Genomic DNA, 18,232 nt, shown 5'->3' on the forward strand with positions numbered 1-18,232 from the left:
CACAGCAGAGCTAAATCACTTTTTGATATGATTAAACTTTATTGAAATGACTTGCAAATTGTCATTTACTTATATGCATCTTTATTCCTTTTAAGTCGGCCTCCTTGTAAGTTGGCCTCCTTATTATTTTGGCGCTAATGTTTATTTTGGAGTGTATTTAGCGTGGCATGGAGAATAAGGATGGGGTCACGTTATTTTAGGGTAGGACCTGGTCCTAAAAGGGGTTCGGATGTTGCCTTAAGGCAATCTGAACCCCTATACCCCTAGTTACAATCAACACTCCCTCTTAACTAGGGAGGAGGAGAATACATAATCTGAACCTTTTAAGTTCCATCTAGCACACAAGTATAGAATGGATCTAGCACACAAGCATAGAATTACATCTTCCACCTAGCACACAAGCATAGGATGGTTCTAGCACACAAGCATAGAAAGTGTAATACATCAGTGGGTCTTTACATTATTACAATTATCCATCTAGCACACAAGCATAGATCGGATGAAATTCATTCTTGCACACAAGCAAAGAATGATTCAAAGTGCTACCAATAGTCACTGAGATTGAAGCTCCCTCTCAATCAGGGTTTTGTTTTCCATGACACCAAGTCTATCTCTGAAGTACTCGAACTTCACTCTGGATAAGGGTTTGGTGAGGATGTCAGCAATCTGTTCATCTGTGCTAATGTACTTTAGATGAATGGCGCCTCTCTGCACCATATCCCGAATGTAATGATAGTGTGTTTCCACATGTTTGGACTGATCATGAAATACAGGATTTACTGACATCTTTATACAACTTTGATTATCACAATGAATGGTGGTAGGATCATTGACTTGACCAAATAATCCAACAAGGAGCTTACGAAGCCACACTGCTTCTCTGGATGCAACAGATGCGGCAATGTACTTAACTTCTGCAGTACTTAATGCTACCGAAGATTGCTTTCTGCATGCCCAAGAGATCATTGTGGAGCCCAAGTTGAAGCAGATGCCTGAAGTGCTTTTCTTGTCCTTGACGCTTCCTGCCCAATCTGAGTAGCCTTTCAGGAGGATTGGGGTATTAAGAGAATACTTCAGCCCATAACCAATCGTGCCACGTAGGTATCTTAGAATGTGCTTGGCAGCAACCAGGTGAACATGCTTAGGTGAGCTCATGAACTGACTGAGAGCATTCACAGCATAACAGATATCTGGCCTAGTATTGACTAGGTACATCAGGGAGCCAATCAACTGCTTGTACTCAGAAGGATTTGCAAAATCCGAGTTAGCTGCAGAAACACTTAACTTCTTTAAGTTAGATTCCATAGGAGTACGCATAGGTTTACAATCTATCATTCTAAATCTTTTCAAAATGTCAATAGTGTATTTTCCTTGACTTAGAAAGATTTCATTAGCTCTTTGCCATACTTCTAACCCTAGGAAGTAGTGCATTAGACCTAAATCCTTCATTTCAAATTCTGAGGCTAATTCCTTTTTACATCTTATGATTAATTTATTTTCACCCGTGAGAAATAAGTCATCTACATACAAAACTAAAATAAGCATCTCATCATTATAAATTTTCAAGTAAATGTTAGCATCAGCATCATTCTTGGAAAACCCTAAACTTAGTAAGTACTTATCATTTCTTTCATACCAAGTGCGAGGAGCCTGTTTGAGCCCATATAAAGCTTTCTTCAACCTGCAAACATGAGAATCTCTTTTATGGATTACATAACCTTCTGGTTGCTCAATATAGACTTCCTCCTCAATGACACCATTAAGGAAGGTTGTCTTAACGTCCATTTGATGCAGCTCCCAACCTTTGGCTGCAGCAATAGCTATTATAGACCTAATAGAGGTATATCTAGCAACAGGGGCAAAGGTTTCTTCATAATCTATTCCTTCATTTTGAGAAAAACCACGAGCTACAAACCTAGCTTTATATTTTTCAATACTACCATCAGCATTATGTTTAATTTTAAACAACCATTTAGAGGAAACGACAGACTTACCTTTGGGTCTGGGTACGATGTCCCAGACATCATTCTTGATGATAGACCCATACTCTTCATCCATGGCTAATTTCCAGGCATGATAGGACATAGCTTCTTCGATATTGTGGGGTTCAGACTCAATCATATTGCACATCACAGAAATGTAGTTGGCATGATTTTGGACACTCTTGCTATTTCTGAAGGTTCCTCTGGGAGCAGCAAACCCTTCAACATCTTGAATTGTATTTCTAACCCAAAGTGGTCTCTTCTTGCAGACCACAATATCTTGAGGTATATCGGTAGATTGCATGGGTTCTGATGAGTCATTCTGAACTTCCTGATCTGGAAGATTAGTAGACTCCTCCTGTAACTCAGGGTTAGTATCAACAATTGAATCTTGTTTTTCCATCACCATATCATCATTGTTGATTAATGAACCTTTAGATCTTTTGAAAGCAATATCTTCTTCAAAAGTTACATCTCTACTTACCTCAACATACCTTTGACCTGAAATGTAGATCCTGAAGCCTTTGGAAGATTCGCTATATCCTACTAGGATGCCTTTCTTTCCAGATGGATCCAGCTTGGTTCGTTTTTCTTTAGGCACATGAACATACATAGAGCTTCCAAATATCCTTAGTTGACTGATGTCTGGTTTGATTCCTGAAAAGGCTTCTTCAGGTGTCACATTCTTTAGGACTTGATGAGGACATCTATTCTGAATATAAACTACGGTTTTGGATGCTTCTGCCCATAGGAAAGGTTGCAAGTCCTGATCATGTATCATGGCTCTTGCAGCTTCAACAATGGTCTTGTTCTTTCTTTCGGCAACTCCATTTTACTGAGGGTTGTAGGGAACACAAAACTCCCTCTTAATTCCTGCTTTAACACAAAAGTCATAGAAACTACCTGAGGTGTATTCACCTCCATTGTTAGACCTCAAACATTTAATTCGATTTCCTGTAGTATTTTCAACTAAGGCTTTGAATTATTTAAATCTGTTGAGGACTTCTTCAGACTCTTTAGTTTTAAGAAAATAGATCCATGTTTTCCTAGAGAAATCATCTATGAAGATAACATAATATAGGAAACCGCTAAGAGATGCTACTGACATAGGACCACATAAATCTGAATGAATAAGCTCTAACCTTTCTTTAGCCCTACTATCGCTTTTATGAAAGGGATTCTTTACATTCTTACCCATTGCACAACCTTTACAAGCATCATCATGAGATAAACTGAGATTAGGCATACCTTTGACCATTTTACCAAGGGTGGGAAGAGCTTGAAAGTGAAGATGACCCAATCTTCTATGCCATAGCTCGCATGATTCAGGGGTCTCATGAATGAGAGCTTGAATTGGATTAGCTGCAAGCTTATATAAACTATCACATCTATTTCCAATAATACGAGCAGATTTGAAGTTAGATTTCTTAGACCAAGCGAGTACTTTCCCTTCAAAAAATGCTATTTGCAAACCCTTATCTTCTAACGCAGAAATGGAAATAAGATTTCTTTTAATACCAGGTACAAATAGAATATCACAGAGTTGTAAGGAAACACTAGAATCTAGTTTTAAAGAGGTAGTGCCAGAACCTTTTACCGAGTATCGAGCATCATCACCGATTACTACATGAAGATTGGTGTCTTTTTCAATCAGATTTGAGAGATGCTCACGAAATCCCGAGATGTGTCTGGAGGCACCACTGTCAAGTATCCACGTATTGCTGTACGTAGGAACATTGCTGAAAAGAGCAGAGATAAGAAGGTAGTCTTCACTTTGTTCGGCAACTTCATTTAAGTTAGCTTCCCTTTCCTTTGGGTCATTTTGACAATCTCTGGCATAGTGACCATACTTATCACATCTGAAGCAACGAATGTGAGAGGAATCTCTTGACTTTTTCCTTGGATCATAGGAGGAGGATCTAAAATCTTTGCTTCTCTTTTCTTTCTTACAATGACCACCTTTCCTAGATTTAGATAAGAGAACATGATTGTCTTTAAGAGAGTTCTTGAATTTTCCTCTTACCTCAATTCGAGATTCCTCTTCGATGCAGTCAAATTGAAGACGCTCAAAGTTGGGACGATCGGCTCTTCCACCAATGCTACGAATGAATGGTTCCCATTCATTTGGTAGACCATTTAATGCAATCATAACAAGGTCTTTATTTGAGATTTGGCAACCAAGAGTGCTTAGCTTGTCCTTTAGTTCATTGATCTTCATGAAGTAGGCTATGATTGAGTCTTCTTCTTTCATTTTCATGTGAAGAAGTTGCTGTCTTAGGGCAAGAGCCCAGCTGAGATTGTTGACTTCATAGATCCCTTCCAAGTGTTTGATCATTTCTCTGGCAGATGTAAACTTTGATATGACAGTGACAAGATGGTTCTTGACGGACTCAATTATGATCCTTCTAGCCTTGAGGGAATCTTTCTTGAACAGTTTCAACTCTTCAGCATCTTCTGGAGGAGACAACCTTTCTTCTTCTACAAATTTCAGTAGGTCATTTTCTTCAAGGATCAACAGAATACGAACTTTCCAAGCAGCAAAATCAATGGCTCCCTCAAGCCTATCTTCAGCCTTCAAACCTGACATCTTTAATCTGAACACAAACAACAGCTATATGCAACAATCGATCTGCTAAAATCAGAAGTTAGTGACACCTAGAGCTCTGATACCATGTTATTTTAAACCCTAGCTATGTTAACCAGATTTATCTAATTGATTATGCCCTAGGTTGTATTCAGATTTGCAGTATTTTAGTAAACCAACATAGATTAAATTGTGCCCTAGATTGTAATCAGATTTGTAGTATTTAGTAAGCCAACATAAATCAGAAATAGCACATAAGACAAACAAGCATACCCTGGGAAAACCTCCAAGGAGGAAAAACCCAGCATGAAAGACCCACAGGTCAGATTATATATTCTCCTCTAAAATATAAGTACAATACTTAGCTCGAATCTGATCTTCATATATCAGATCTGTCTTTGTATGCTTCAATGACTTGCATCAAAATCTACCATGTCCCTTTGGACAATTTCGCACCAAGCTGAATAAGTTCGCACTCTTCCTTAAGTTCACACAGCAGAGCTAAATCACCTTTTGATATGATTAAACTTTATTGAAATGACTCTGCAAATTGTCATTTACTTATATGCATCTTTATTCCTTTTAAGTCGGCCTCCTTGTAAGTCGGCCTCCTTATTATTTTGGCGCTAATGTTTATTTTGGAGTGTATTTAGTGTGGCATGGAGAGTAAGGATGGGGTCACGTTATTTTAGGGTAGGACCCGGTCCTAAAAGGGGTTCGGATGTTGCCTTAAGGCAATCCGAACCCCTATACCCCTAGTTACAATCAACAATAAACATTGCTTAAAATCCAAAAATCTCAAGAATATTTGTTAGAAAAAGAATATTTAAAAAATTCTCATACATGGAAATAATAGTACCTTCAATCAGTGAAGGTTTCTTCATGGTGATGATACTTCTTGAAGCACCTTATGCTGCCACAGCCTGAAACTTAGCATACAGCCATACCTTTTTATTGATAATAGAAAAAAGAATTAATAGAGATTTTGGTTTCTCACAGCTGCAGAATATTGGGGTTGACTTATTTTAGATAGTTTTTTAGGATGTTCTGCTTATGAGGGCTATTCAACCCCTTTATAGTCTAAGATAGGATTTTGATCTTTTAGTCTTCCTAGAGAATGTTATTACTTCGGTCTTTTGTTTTCCATTGGCCACTTTACGAGCAACTTCCTTTGCTCTTGTTTCCCTAAGGAATTTTCTCCCAAAACTTGTGTCCACTTCAATGCAATTTTTCTTCCATCTTTGGGATTCTAGGTGCCCTTGTCCTTTCCTATTTGAGTTGAAAGGGAGAAAGCAAGGACCTCTATCTTCTTACCAATTTCCTCCTTCTGTGAGGGCAACTTTTTAACTAGGAGACACGATCGATGGTCTATGATTTCCATCAATAATCATCGATGATTCCTTGGCTCCATTTTCCATTGGAGTTGATGGAAACCTTTTTGGAGATTGAATTTGTTCTATATTCCTCAAGTTTTGGTGTTTTATTCCTCCCTTTTATTTGGAGGGTGCACAATTTATTTAGAATTTTCTAGAGTTCGCGTATCATACTGTTGTTGGTGGTGACCTTTGGGATTGCAATATTTACTCCTTAGTCAACATTCAACTCACACATTTTGCCTTTATGCTACTTTATAGTTTTTGCACTATCCATTTTCTCTTTTGTTGCCCTAGGACAAGCATCAACCAATTGGCCCAATTTTGAGAATTCTTGACAAAACAATGCAACATTCTTATATTGAATGAATTGAGACTGTTGTCCAAGTTTTGATTCTAAAGTGATGGATGTTGGGAGGATCGACATAACGCAACATTCATACAACATCTAACAAAAACCAATTGGCTTTTGTTCTTGGTGATGTTGTCGAGGGTCAAGAAATGCCCAAATGAGTTCTCTATGCCTGCAACGATTTATTTGTCCCTATAAATCTAAAGGAATACCAAGGAAGGTGGATCGAAGTAGGAGCCATTGAACAAAACTTAGCTTTTGGATCAAAGTGTGGCTTCCACTTTTAGAGTGAAACACTAGATTTCCTTAGGAACCAAGGTTCAGAGCATGGGTCAGGAGGGGCCTCACAAGGTGGAAGAGAAGGTTGATGAAATCAAACCTTCAAGCGGGTCATGAGTAGCAGGTAAATGGTGAGACAAATGGTTATTTGCAACTGGACCATAAGATAGGATCCAAGGATCTCACATAGGAGAGAGTGTAATAGGGGATAGCTCCTTGTGACGTAACCCAGTGTAATGCTTCCAAGTTAAGAAAATATTGTTGCCATTGCTTTGTGTTATACTTTGCAATATATGTGTTTAGGGGTGTATCCATGGGCTATGAGAACGGGCGTCCCGTAATTGGGATATGTTTACATCTTTTTCCATAGTATTCAAAGTGAATAGAAAAGAATTGTAATGATGTATAGATAAATCCTTCTTGGTATGGAGGCCGATGCACAAATTTTCATTGGGGTCTACATGCATAGTGTCAAATGGGCGAATACCATGCGGTCCTAGTTAGCATGTTTGGTGGGCTTGATATGTATTTTGTGTTTCACAGTGATATTGAAGGTTGGTGATGTGTCTTGTCCTCATTGGGAATGGTTAAATGGATAAAGGTTGGGGCCTTGTATTTCATTCTTCCATTTTGCCTTGACATTCAATGCTTTGGTTTAAAAGGAATGTAAAATTACACTTGGCGGCATGTGTGGGTGATTTTGATCGGTCCAAAGACCTATGCACAAAGGTTCATGGGGTTCTTTTGTGCAACAACAATATGAAGGTGCACCACTTGTTTTGTGGTGCTGCAAATTGTTGAGCCCGTTATGTATTACTTGGTTAAACACTCAACTACATAAGGAAGGCACTTAGTAATATAAAGAAATAAGCAATGTGTTTGCTTCTTATTGGGAACAACAAAATGACTAAGAAACTCATGCACAACTTAATCCTCAATGCTGCATCCTCAACTATTGATCTTAAAGAGGTCATCTTGCATTGTTGATTTGTGATGCAATTTCAAAAGACATTTCTCTTATGCAGTTTATAAAAGAAATAATGTTGTTGGTCCTCAAAAATTTTAGATTTGAAAACGTATAAAGTGTTGGGAGGTCTCTTTGATCCTAAGATCTAGTCAAGGTTTTAATATAAGTCGTTGCTCACCAAAATGCAATTCACTGAAGGGAGCAATCAAATTGGCTACATAATTTACCATGGCATTCCTTGGAACCAATAAGGGGTAAATTTTAAATTTGAAAGGTGGCACAATCCACCTACCTCTTGGAGTAGTAATGATGGCTAGAGTTCATAGTGACTAATAGTAGCTGCTGATTTTTCCTTATTGTTAACATTTTCACATCCAAAGACGTAAGTTTCAAACATTAAGAGTAGAGAGAAAATTCACAGTCCAAATTGTTGTAATGTTTCACTTACTTGCATGTGTTCTCTACTATGTTTGCAAAGATCAAAGGTTTCTCTCTTGTGTGTTGTGTTTACCAAACAAAACTTGTATTCGAGGACTAGATGATATGAGGGAAAAGAGGATCTTTAGAGTGACCATGTTGATAGAAGTCATCAAATAGTCATCCCAACATTACCCCTCACTCTTTCTCATCTTAAATGATTTGTATTATCCTAAAAGAGAAACCCAATAAAAAACCTGGAAGTTTCATCCATACTATAGACAACACTATAGTGCAAGATGATGTAGATAATCGTAGAGTCAAAATTGAGTAAATCTATCATCTTTGTATGGAAGGATGCTTTTGTCAAGTTTAGAAATAGAAGTAGCCTAGATGAAGCCTTTGATGTTAGAATTTGGTCTATGACCCTTGCCTAATACATGATCCCAAGAATTCACCTATTTCTAGAGTTGATTGAAGCTACGGCATTGGTGAGTAGCAAAAATTGCCAAGCACAAAGCAAGGCAAGTGCATAGAAAGCTCAAGCGCCTTTGGTGGCCATTGAATTGCTAGCAATGAGGGGTCAAGTTCTTTCACTTGCAAGTAGCGGACTCACCATATCAACCACAACAACGTAACCGCTTTGTAAGATAAGGTCTCCTAGAGGGAAGAAAGAAGGGAGACAATCATGCAATGCTCAGTAGAACTCATGGATTAGAAAGGAGCACAATCAACCACAAGTGGTAGGTCGAGTCAAAGAAGAAAAAACAAATAGAGATCCCAAAGAAACTAGGTGGGAAGAAAAGAAAAGAGATGGAGCAAAAGCAACAAGAAACAGCCTCAATGCATATCTAAACCACTATATCTTCTATCCCTTCCTCTTCTCTTTCATCTATGCCCCTAGGTTTTGTAGCAGCTGGATTGCCTTCTATTACTTTTGCAATCCATATCACATCCATTGTTGTTATTCTTGTTAGTGCTAGGGGCTGGTTCTCTTAATATTTTCTCAATTTACTACCCTAGCCCCTATGATTATATTGTCTATCTTCCACATCAATTTACTTTTACAATTCCTATCAAACCACTAGGAGCATCTATCCCTTCATCTTCTCTTTCTTTTATGCCCCTATGTTTTGTAGTAGTTGGATTGCCCCCTATTACTTTTGTGATCCCTATCACATCCATTGTTGTTGTGCTTGTTAGTGTTAGGGGCTTGTTCCCTTAATCTTCCTCTTCTCAATTTACTACCCTAGCCCAACATTCTCCAATTGGAATAGCCGATCCTCAAACCTTACCTTGCCACCCTATAGGCAATCTCAATCTTTCCAAGATCTTCTTCATTCTTAGGATCTCCCAACATATTATTGCAAGACTATTCATTTCCCTACCTTCTCTTGTCCAACCTCTTGCTATCCTTGCCTTGATTAATGATCTAGTAGCCTATGACCAAACCATTCAAGAACCAAGGGGAAGGCCAAATAATGTAAGAAAAGTGATAAGTAGATTGTTGGCAAACAACAAGCTTAGAAGAGGATTAGAACAATATTTGATAAGCAAAGGAAGACCTTGTTCTCTGCATAGGTCACCCCTATGGTCATCAAGCATATCAAGTAGATGTAACAATAAATTATCAAGTTTAGGGTTTTGGAATCAACATGAAGCATTGAGGGGGAACAAACCAAGTTGAATTAATGTAACAAGGCTTTTAGAGTATAGATGCAAGGGCAAAGCTAAGGTCCTATAGAAAGAAGTAAACATGTAGAAGAGTGTAGGTGGCCAGTTCCTGAGGTCATGATGAGAAAAGTAAAGGAGATAGTGAAGGAGATGCAACTGAAACTAAAATGGAAGAGTTGAAAAATGAAGTCATGGTTCTATGAGCCTATTTAGATGCAAAAACGAAAAAAAGTGTATACTTAGAGCTTATAGACATTGCCTTGAAGCAGGTGGTAGATGCTCTAAAACAATAGGTCACCTTCTTGAGTAGAGAAAATAAGAATTTGGAGGAGGCTACAAATTGGAAATTCAAACTAGATCAATTGACTTCCTAGATCAGTCAGCTAGAAGGAAAGTTGGAGGAAATGCAAAATTCAATAGTATAGCACTAGCTTAGGGTCCACACAATAGAGGAAGGTAAGGAGAAAGATGAGAAAGAGGCTGCCCCTTTGAAGCTAAAAGTTGGCAAGTTGAGTGAATTTTGGAGAAGAGCAGAGGAGCACAGAAAGAAAGAACAGGAGTTGCAGGCTTAGGTTGAAGGCCTCAAGGTCACCGAAGACAATGTAAAAATTGACTTGACCATAGCTAGGGAAAACTTATCAGCTGAAGGTAATACCTTGGACCAAATGAACAAGCAACCGGTAGAATTATGGGAGAAAGAGGAGTTGAGGCCAAGGTGGAAGTTGGGGTTATAGACATAACTTGAATCCCTAGACTTGGTAAAAGAAGTATACAAATTCTATTGGGATAGCGTTGCCCAAACCACCAATGCTTTAATAACTTTAAGATGTGTTGATGATTTTACTAATGCCACCCGTGCATAGGAGTAATACATCTAGATCAAGGTTGACTACATCACAACCACCATAGCTCCCATGATTTTAGATGTGGAGGCATTTAGTTGTAAGCTCTCCACCTTGCCAAATGATGTACTAACCAATGCAAGCATTATAGATAGAAGGAAGTTGATTGTAGGGGTTTTCAAAGTGTAAGTACCCGATTGACAATGTTGTAGTGCATGGTTACGAGCATCCTAGTTCATATTTATTAGCTAATGAATAAAGGCCTATTGTCCCCATATGATGAGAGTAGGAGGAAACTGATTGAGTATGATATATTCGGGGTTAATCAACAAGAAGATGGATGACCACATTCTAAAATTGGCCATTAGAACCAACTACAGAGGAACCCTACAAGGTGATCAAACCATTGACCAAGTTGGAGGTCCAAGTCCAACATTTTGCAGCAAAGGTAGGAGGCCTTTGGGTTTGAATGTCATTTTTCATTTTTAAGATGTTGGAGGTCTAGGGACAAATGTGGACAAATCAAGCTACCTTAAATGGTTTGTAGCCTTGTAGGTATTTGATCATAGTTTTTGTGAAGTTTTGCTTTGAGTTTGGACTTGGTGCCCAATGGATTGTTGGGTTCTTCCATTTCTCTGCCAAATAGTTCCCTATGAGTTGCCAAGAATTTTAGTGGGAAATCATTACATGCTGGATTTTGCGTTTTGCTTCTTTTTTTTGATATATTTGATGATGCTTTCCGTGCTTTGAGTTTTATAGGTTTAAGTCCTATTGGTAGGGTTGCACTTTTGCATATCATTGATTCCATTCATCAAATGGCTTGTGGGGAGTTAAGATCATTTTGCTCTTTTGGTGCCAAAATCTTCTGCCAACGTTTCATCTCAAAGATCTTACATCATTAGGGAGTGTCAAAGGAAATAGAGCTTCATCAATCTCGGCCTCTACCATTGGTTGGCTTTGTTGAGTGTTGGCCCCCTTTGACAATTCTTTAGCTCATGTAGTGCGTAATCACCAAGACAACATTTGACAAGGTGACTTTTTGATTTGTTGGCGAGAGCTGAAGGCATTTCATTGGTTCACACTTTGTTGACTATTAGATGTCTTGATCTAATGGTCCATGCAAATTGTAGGAGATGAAAGGGGAAAAGTGTTGTGGGTGTTTGCCAACCATTCAATTGAGCTCAATTAATGGTTCACAATCCTTGAATAGTCAAAGCCTAGTTGCAATAGTGAAGGCATTTACTTTTAGCCAATGACTCAATTCTTTAGGAGTACATGCCAAGGAAGAATTGAATGCAGAGTTTGAGGTTAGATCATATTCTGAAGATCAAATCCTTGTTAGTGCTCTGTAGTTTCAAGACATGCGGCAATTATTCACTGCAAATCCAGTACATGCAGGATTTCTTCTACTGAATCCTGGTAGGTGCAGGTGGTAGCCGGCACTAGGTTAGGGAGGGATATTTTTAGGGCCAAATCTTTTGTTCCAAAGACTTGCATAGATTGTAGTGCAGCTGGTAAGAGTATTGATTTCCACCATTCTTTTGGCTTCCTTATCTCCCTCTTTTTGTATAAATAAGAGCTTCGTGCTCTTTGTTCAGGATGGAATTTTGCATGCTCATGCTTAATACTGAGTTTTATTTGTAAACTTCTTTCACATTCTTTTTTCTATTTGCTAATTTTGGAAATGAAACCTGGTTCATATGTCTAGGGCTTCGAGCCTTTCCTTGTAAACAGATCTGCATCATTTCAGGAATATTAATATAAGAAGTAGTGGCTATTTTATTTCTGTCCTACTTCTATGTGGTACAAATGAAACTATGTTTTCTGTATTATTGGTAATGTGCTCTCTCTCTCTCTCTCTCTCTCTCTCTATATATATATATATATATATATATATATATATATATATATATCTTAATCTTGGCACATTGCCCTTCTTAGATTAGGATTTCATTTTCATGCATTTCTCTTTTTGCATGCAGTAGGCGGCTGCAATATCTGAGTGACAATAGTGTTCAGGATGAACACATCATAGTGCCTCAGTGTATATGGATTGGTACTATAAGTGGGCATGCTAAAGTGTATGGATTGTCCAAGCAGTAATTAAGTACTAGCAAAAGTTTTCTTAAAAATTGAAATTCATTAATGTTAGGGATCACACCATGTGATTCGTTAGAATCAGGAACTGTGTTAGATTGCAGATCAGAACTGTACATAAGATTCCAGGTGGGTTTGACCAAAATAGAGAATTAAATAAGGATTGTTTTTTTATTGTGACATAACCATTAAAATTTAGCTCTTAAAAATAAGCCATTAAGTGTTTGGTTGCAACCACATAATCATTTTATTAATGAATTCATTGTACTCTTAGGTTGTGGATACAATAAATAAATAAATTCAATAGATAACGTAACTAACTGTTCTTTTGGTTAGTGTACCTTCTCAAAATTTGAGTCTGATGGGTCTTCAAGAGTGGCTTAAGCTTAAGACCCTTATCTCTATTTAAGTTAAGACGGTTACCAATCTAAATAGCCCTTTATCAATCGCGGTAGAAATGTTCCTCCTTAGTAATGAGCTCTGCTGCATCAATGCAAATATGGTGTTTTGTTCAAAACTTCGAAGTATTCCGCCAACGGTAATTTTTGTTCTTTGTTAAGTTGAATGTCAGCCAGGTGCTTTCTATCGCTCGTCTGAAGTTTCCTACCACAGAGCACTTAGTATCTACTTTTTAGTTTTGACTTAAGGATCAACTTGATCTTAATACCCTATTGCTTCAAAATCATGGCAATTTTAATGGAAACACCTTGAATAGGGTAGAAAAGCTTTTAGAGGGACTGAAGAATCCCCATCATTTTGTCATTGTACCTATGACCTTTTATCCTATCTAAAAACCTTAGCTATCTGCTTACCATTGAACCTATTTTATACTGAAGAACACACCCAGGTTTCTTTTACTCCTAGATTTTCCTTATCTGAGATCCTAAAAGCTCAGGTTGCCAATGTCTGAAGGACCTTTTCTTTCGTGAGGAGTGATGATAAGATGAAGCCTGTAGGTAAAGATTTGTGTGTGCTCTTAATATAGAACTAGCGAGCATAAACCATCTTCTTTTCTCTTAATGAGAAGTAGAACATCTAAGATGACCTCCAGCTTCCACTTCCTTTGTCAATCAAATGTTATTAAACAAGCTATTCAAGTCTGCATGGAACTCTTATATGCATCATGTTTTCCTACTGAAGTAATCAGAGCTGTGTATTATGTATGGATCTGTCTCAACTGGTGAGATTTTCTAGATTGCTTCTCATTTAAATATTTTAGGAGTACATCCTCAAGATTTTTCCATATTACTTGACCTTGAAGCAATTTATACTTTTGATCTATTAGCTTCAATTTTCTCTTGTTATTTTTTTTTTCATCTTGCTCTAGTGGGATAAATTATTATGCGGTCGCCATAGTCCATTGCCCTATCCATCATACTCGATTCAAGTGTGATTCCTTGTCATATTGTCTTGTGTTGACATCTAACATCTCCCATAAAACTACCATAATTTTTAGAATGAAAAGGGGTTAAGGGACATTTCTTCAAAATGCTCCATAAAGATGCTGGACCACTGGCTAATGGAGGTGAAACTAGTGACGCACCTTCAGCCTGCTCCTGAAATTTATCTTTAGACTTGAGAGAGTTGCTTCCAAGCATAGCTCCATTACTACTGATGTCTAACAGATCAAATATTTTTCAAACTTTCTGCAGCTGTTTAAGCAAAGTCTCGTTGATTCAAAGAGACTGGGATAGTTGTAGTGTTGTTTGGATTCACTGAACAAATGTTCATTTCCCTAGATTTTCTTTTATATTTTTATTTCAGAATCATTTCATTGGTGTTGTCAGTTGGCAAGATTTTGTGTTTGTTGACTAAAGTAAATCGAACTGCTGACTGTGATTGTCATCAAAATTTATGGCAGCTCAATCGATTCATTTCATGCACCTAAAGTTTTCTGATGATGTTATTGTTCTCTTGGATGTATGGTACAGGTCGTATAAATCTCATACATCTTGCTATGCTTCCTAAGGGCGAATGGCCAAAATGGTAAGCAATCAATCTTATACTATATAATATATATGTTTTTTCTTCATAAATTGTACAGAATTAAGCCTTCATTCTGCCTGGACAAGTTAATTATTTTTACAGTACCAAATTTATCTGCAAGCAGGTGTGACAACTGTGGTGGAAGTGGTTTGATTTACTGTTCCCGTTGCCGGGGCACAGGGAAGTACAGAGCAGGATTATTTGAATTTCCAATGACAGATGCAGGGACTTCCAACAAAGAGGCTGTGGAAAAACAATTAGACATTCAGGAAGGAACTGTAGGTGAATCACGCAGAAAAACATAAACAGCCTGTGGAACTGTAATCTTAAGATGCAGATTATTTTTTGTGGATTTTTATTATGCGTCATGTACTAAAATTTGTATACAAAATAAAACAAAATATCAGATTGACTACAGCCAACTACCAGGTTCACGAGTTATACATCATATATAATATGGACATTGGCAAGATGGTTTTTAAGGTTGCTGATCTGAGGAAAAACATAGCTAAATGTTCTTTTGATCCAAGTACAGATTTACTGTTGCAAATAGTTGAGTTAGTTATATTATAGCAGAAGTGGGTCTCTCCTCATTTGGTAGAGTGATAACATGTTTAGCTAGTATATTGACAACATGATATCTTCAGCGTGTTCAGTGAATAGTTTGGATATTTTTAAATTTTTTGACATCTAGAAGGGTGCATGTATTTGCAAGAAGAGATCAATAGATGCTGGTTGGGCATTGATTAGGAAGTTATTTTCCACGTTGGATTAAATGGATGACACCATAGCATCTCTTTCGGTGGACAGATTATTACTCCAGTGTTGGTTAGCGATAATAACTCCCCATAGACATGATAAGAGCTCGAAAGTGAAAAACATTGATTATGTTTTTTCCACGATCCACTCTATAACCCTGCCTTATAAGGATATCATCAAAATTGAGGCTCCATTAAAATTGATCTTGATCTAACGTTTAGGAGATCATTGAATAAGTGGATGAGTTGTGAACCATATGTTTTTGTAATGAAATGGTAGGCATTAGTACTGTGATGTATATTTTTGGATACATCATGTTGCTTGTGGACAAAATATTTTGTTTGGGTTTAATAAAAGCCATTATAGCTGTACAAAAATTAGTGTTGATAATGGTGATGATCTATTGGGGAGTTTTGTATTTATAATTGAACAAACGATTGTTTTTTTCTTTCCAGAATTGCAATATGACAGATCTTCAGACAAAATCCACCAGTTGCAATATTTGGATCAGTTCTAAGCAAAATCCATTTTCAGAAAGCTTGCCATGTGTGGATGTTGACCTCGGTTTTCCAGAATGACCAAGCCAGTTCATACAAATAGTGTCTTCGAAAGAGGGCAATCTTCAAATAAATAAGTTTGCATTTCTTGACTGATTTGGCAATTTGGTCATCTTGTGGGTGCATAGATTCCCTTTTTCACAAGATTCGTTAGGAAAATTCTAGGTTAGAAAAATGTTTCCTCAGCAAATCCTATAAATAAGGAAGTTGTCTTCTATTTATGAATTTAAGTATTAAGATTAAAAAATAATCACACCAAATAAATCTATGAAAAACTTAAACACTTCCATGCCACTCACTTAAAAGATTTTTATGATTTGTTCATCTTAAAATCAAACTTTTCCTCTTTTTAGTTAAAACTAGTCTTTCTACTTAATAGTTTTAAAGTAAACGTTGGACTTTAGGGAAATTTCTATATTTCATTTATAAGTTATTAATAATAGTTCACATTGCATGTCTTTATCATTTGGCGAAGCTGAAAGTGTGTGGATGTTGTTTAATGATTAGACTAAAGGCTAGAAGAATCGAAGAATCGAAGAATATGGTGACACTATTCCACCATTCATGACATTAAATTGTTAGCGTTTGGAATATAAAGTTATAATAGTCACAATAGTCTTAGTGATGGAATTAGTAATAAACTCAGTTATCTATCAAATAATGTAAATATGAATAAATTTTCATTTCAAGTCATTTTAGAATTGTTTTTTTTTTCACCCTAGTATTACAGGCTATGTTGTTACTTATATATAAAGTGGTGATTGTTTTTTCTTAACATAGATCAGAATTATGTCTTTTGAATTAACTTATGTTTTTGTTTGGTTTTTTTTGTATGTATTGGCTTTCACATTATAAATGTTTTTTGTGTTGAATAATTGCTGATTGGTGTATCAATTTTGTTTTATTTATACAAGGGAAATATAATTGTGATTTGTGTCATATATGAATATTGAAAATTGGATTTTTATGTTGTTGATACAAGAAAAAGCATGGATTTGTTGTTGGTTACAAATTTATACATAATAACTAGGGCATGTTCTTGTATTATTGAATTTGTAGTCCATTTTTACAGAGTAGAGTGATAACATATTTAGCTACTATATTGGCACTGCAATTTCTCTAGCATGATTAGTGATGAGTTTGGGTATATTGGAACATTTTAAGGAGGCCTAGAAGTGTCCATGTGATTGCAATAATAGATCAATGAATGCTTGTTAGGTTGATTAGGAAGTAATTTTCCATATTGGATTAAATGGATGATACTCAATAATCTCTTTCAATGAAGAGATTACTATTTTTGTGTTAGTGATAATAACTTTTTGAACACATGCTAAAATCTAATCCATATTATTAGAGTAGATTTCAATCCCTTTAGATAAAGATAAACATTGATTATGTTTGTCATGATCTGTTCCACTAAATTGGGACTATTCCATTTTTTTAAGGCTCCATTGAAATTGATTTTGATCTAACTTGTAGGAAGAGATTAGGGAGGAAGTGGATGGATTGTGAGTCATATGTTTTTTGTAATAAAGGGAAGGCATTAGATTTGTGCAATTTTCAAATGCATCATGTTGGTTGAGGTCAACTATCTTGTTCCATTAAAGTTGTACATATTAGTATAAATAATGACGATGATCTATTAGGGAGTTTTGTGTTTATGGTCGAAGAAACTATTATTACTTATTTCTAGAATTGTAATATTTAGGCTTTGGACAAGGTTAATTATTTGTTAAAATTTTTGCATATTTTGAGCAAAATTCATTTCCTTAAAGCTCACCATATAGTGTTGACATTGACCTTGGTTTTTGAGAACGGACCATGCTAGTTCATACCATAATGCCTTTACAAGAGAGAAATGAATAATAAATATTTTTTAAGTTTCTTGATTGATAAGGCATCTAGACATCTTATGCAATGACCATACAAAACTCAACCTAAAAATTGGTCAAAAGGTTAACATTTTATTTTTTTGCTTATTTTGGTGAACTAAAATAACATTGATGATGTTGCTTATTAGTTGAAAGCATCACCTACCACATACAATTGAACAACATGAGGCTTGCTTACACAACTCATGGATAGGTCATTGGAAAGAAACAAATGTTGCTAGGGCTCAATTGAAGTGGACAATCAATGACAATAGAAGAAAATGACATGTAAAGAGGAGAGGGGTAAACATGTGGTGCACAACTTAATGCAACAACACACCTACCCTAGAGAAAACCAATTGATACTATTTTCATATGATCCAAAGTGGCTAGGTCATGAAGGTTGAAATTTCAAAGAATTGAAATGACTATTTATAAGTTAAATTCACTTCTTGAAGTGACTTGATCATAACTTATATCCGCTAGTCACAT

The 18,232-nt window shown here is 36.5% G+C and overlaps 1 protein-coding gene across 1 annotated transcript in view; it reads left to right on the forward strand.

Annotated features, from left to right (window-relative positions):
• LOC131030712 (uncharacterized) overlaps window positions 1-15,622 on the forward strand; it is a 107,076-nt gene extending 91,454 nt beyond the window's left edge. Inside the window, exons 3-4 of the mRNA XM_057961608.2 lie at window positions 14,499-14,553; window positions 14,678-15,622. Coding sequence (XP_057817591.1) covers window positions 14,499-14,553; window positions 14,678-14,858 — 236 coding nt within the window. The 3' untranslated portion in view covers window positions 14,859-15,622. The remainder of the gene's footprint in view (window positions 1-14,498; window positions 14,554-14,677) is intronic.
• The last annotated feature ends 2,610 nt before the right edge of the window (window positions 15,623-18,232 follow it).

The sequence above is a fragment of the Cryptomeria japonica genome, chromosome 4 (assembly GCF_030272615.1).
Source record: "Cryptomeria japonica chromosome 4, Sugi_1.0, whole genome shotgun sequence".
In the NCBI taxonomy this organism is placed as follows: domain Eukaryota; kingdom Viridiplantae; phylum Streptophyta; class Pinopsida; order Cupressales; family Cupressaceae; genus Cryptomeria; species Cryptomeria japonica.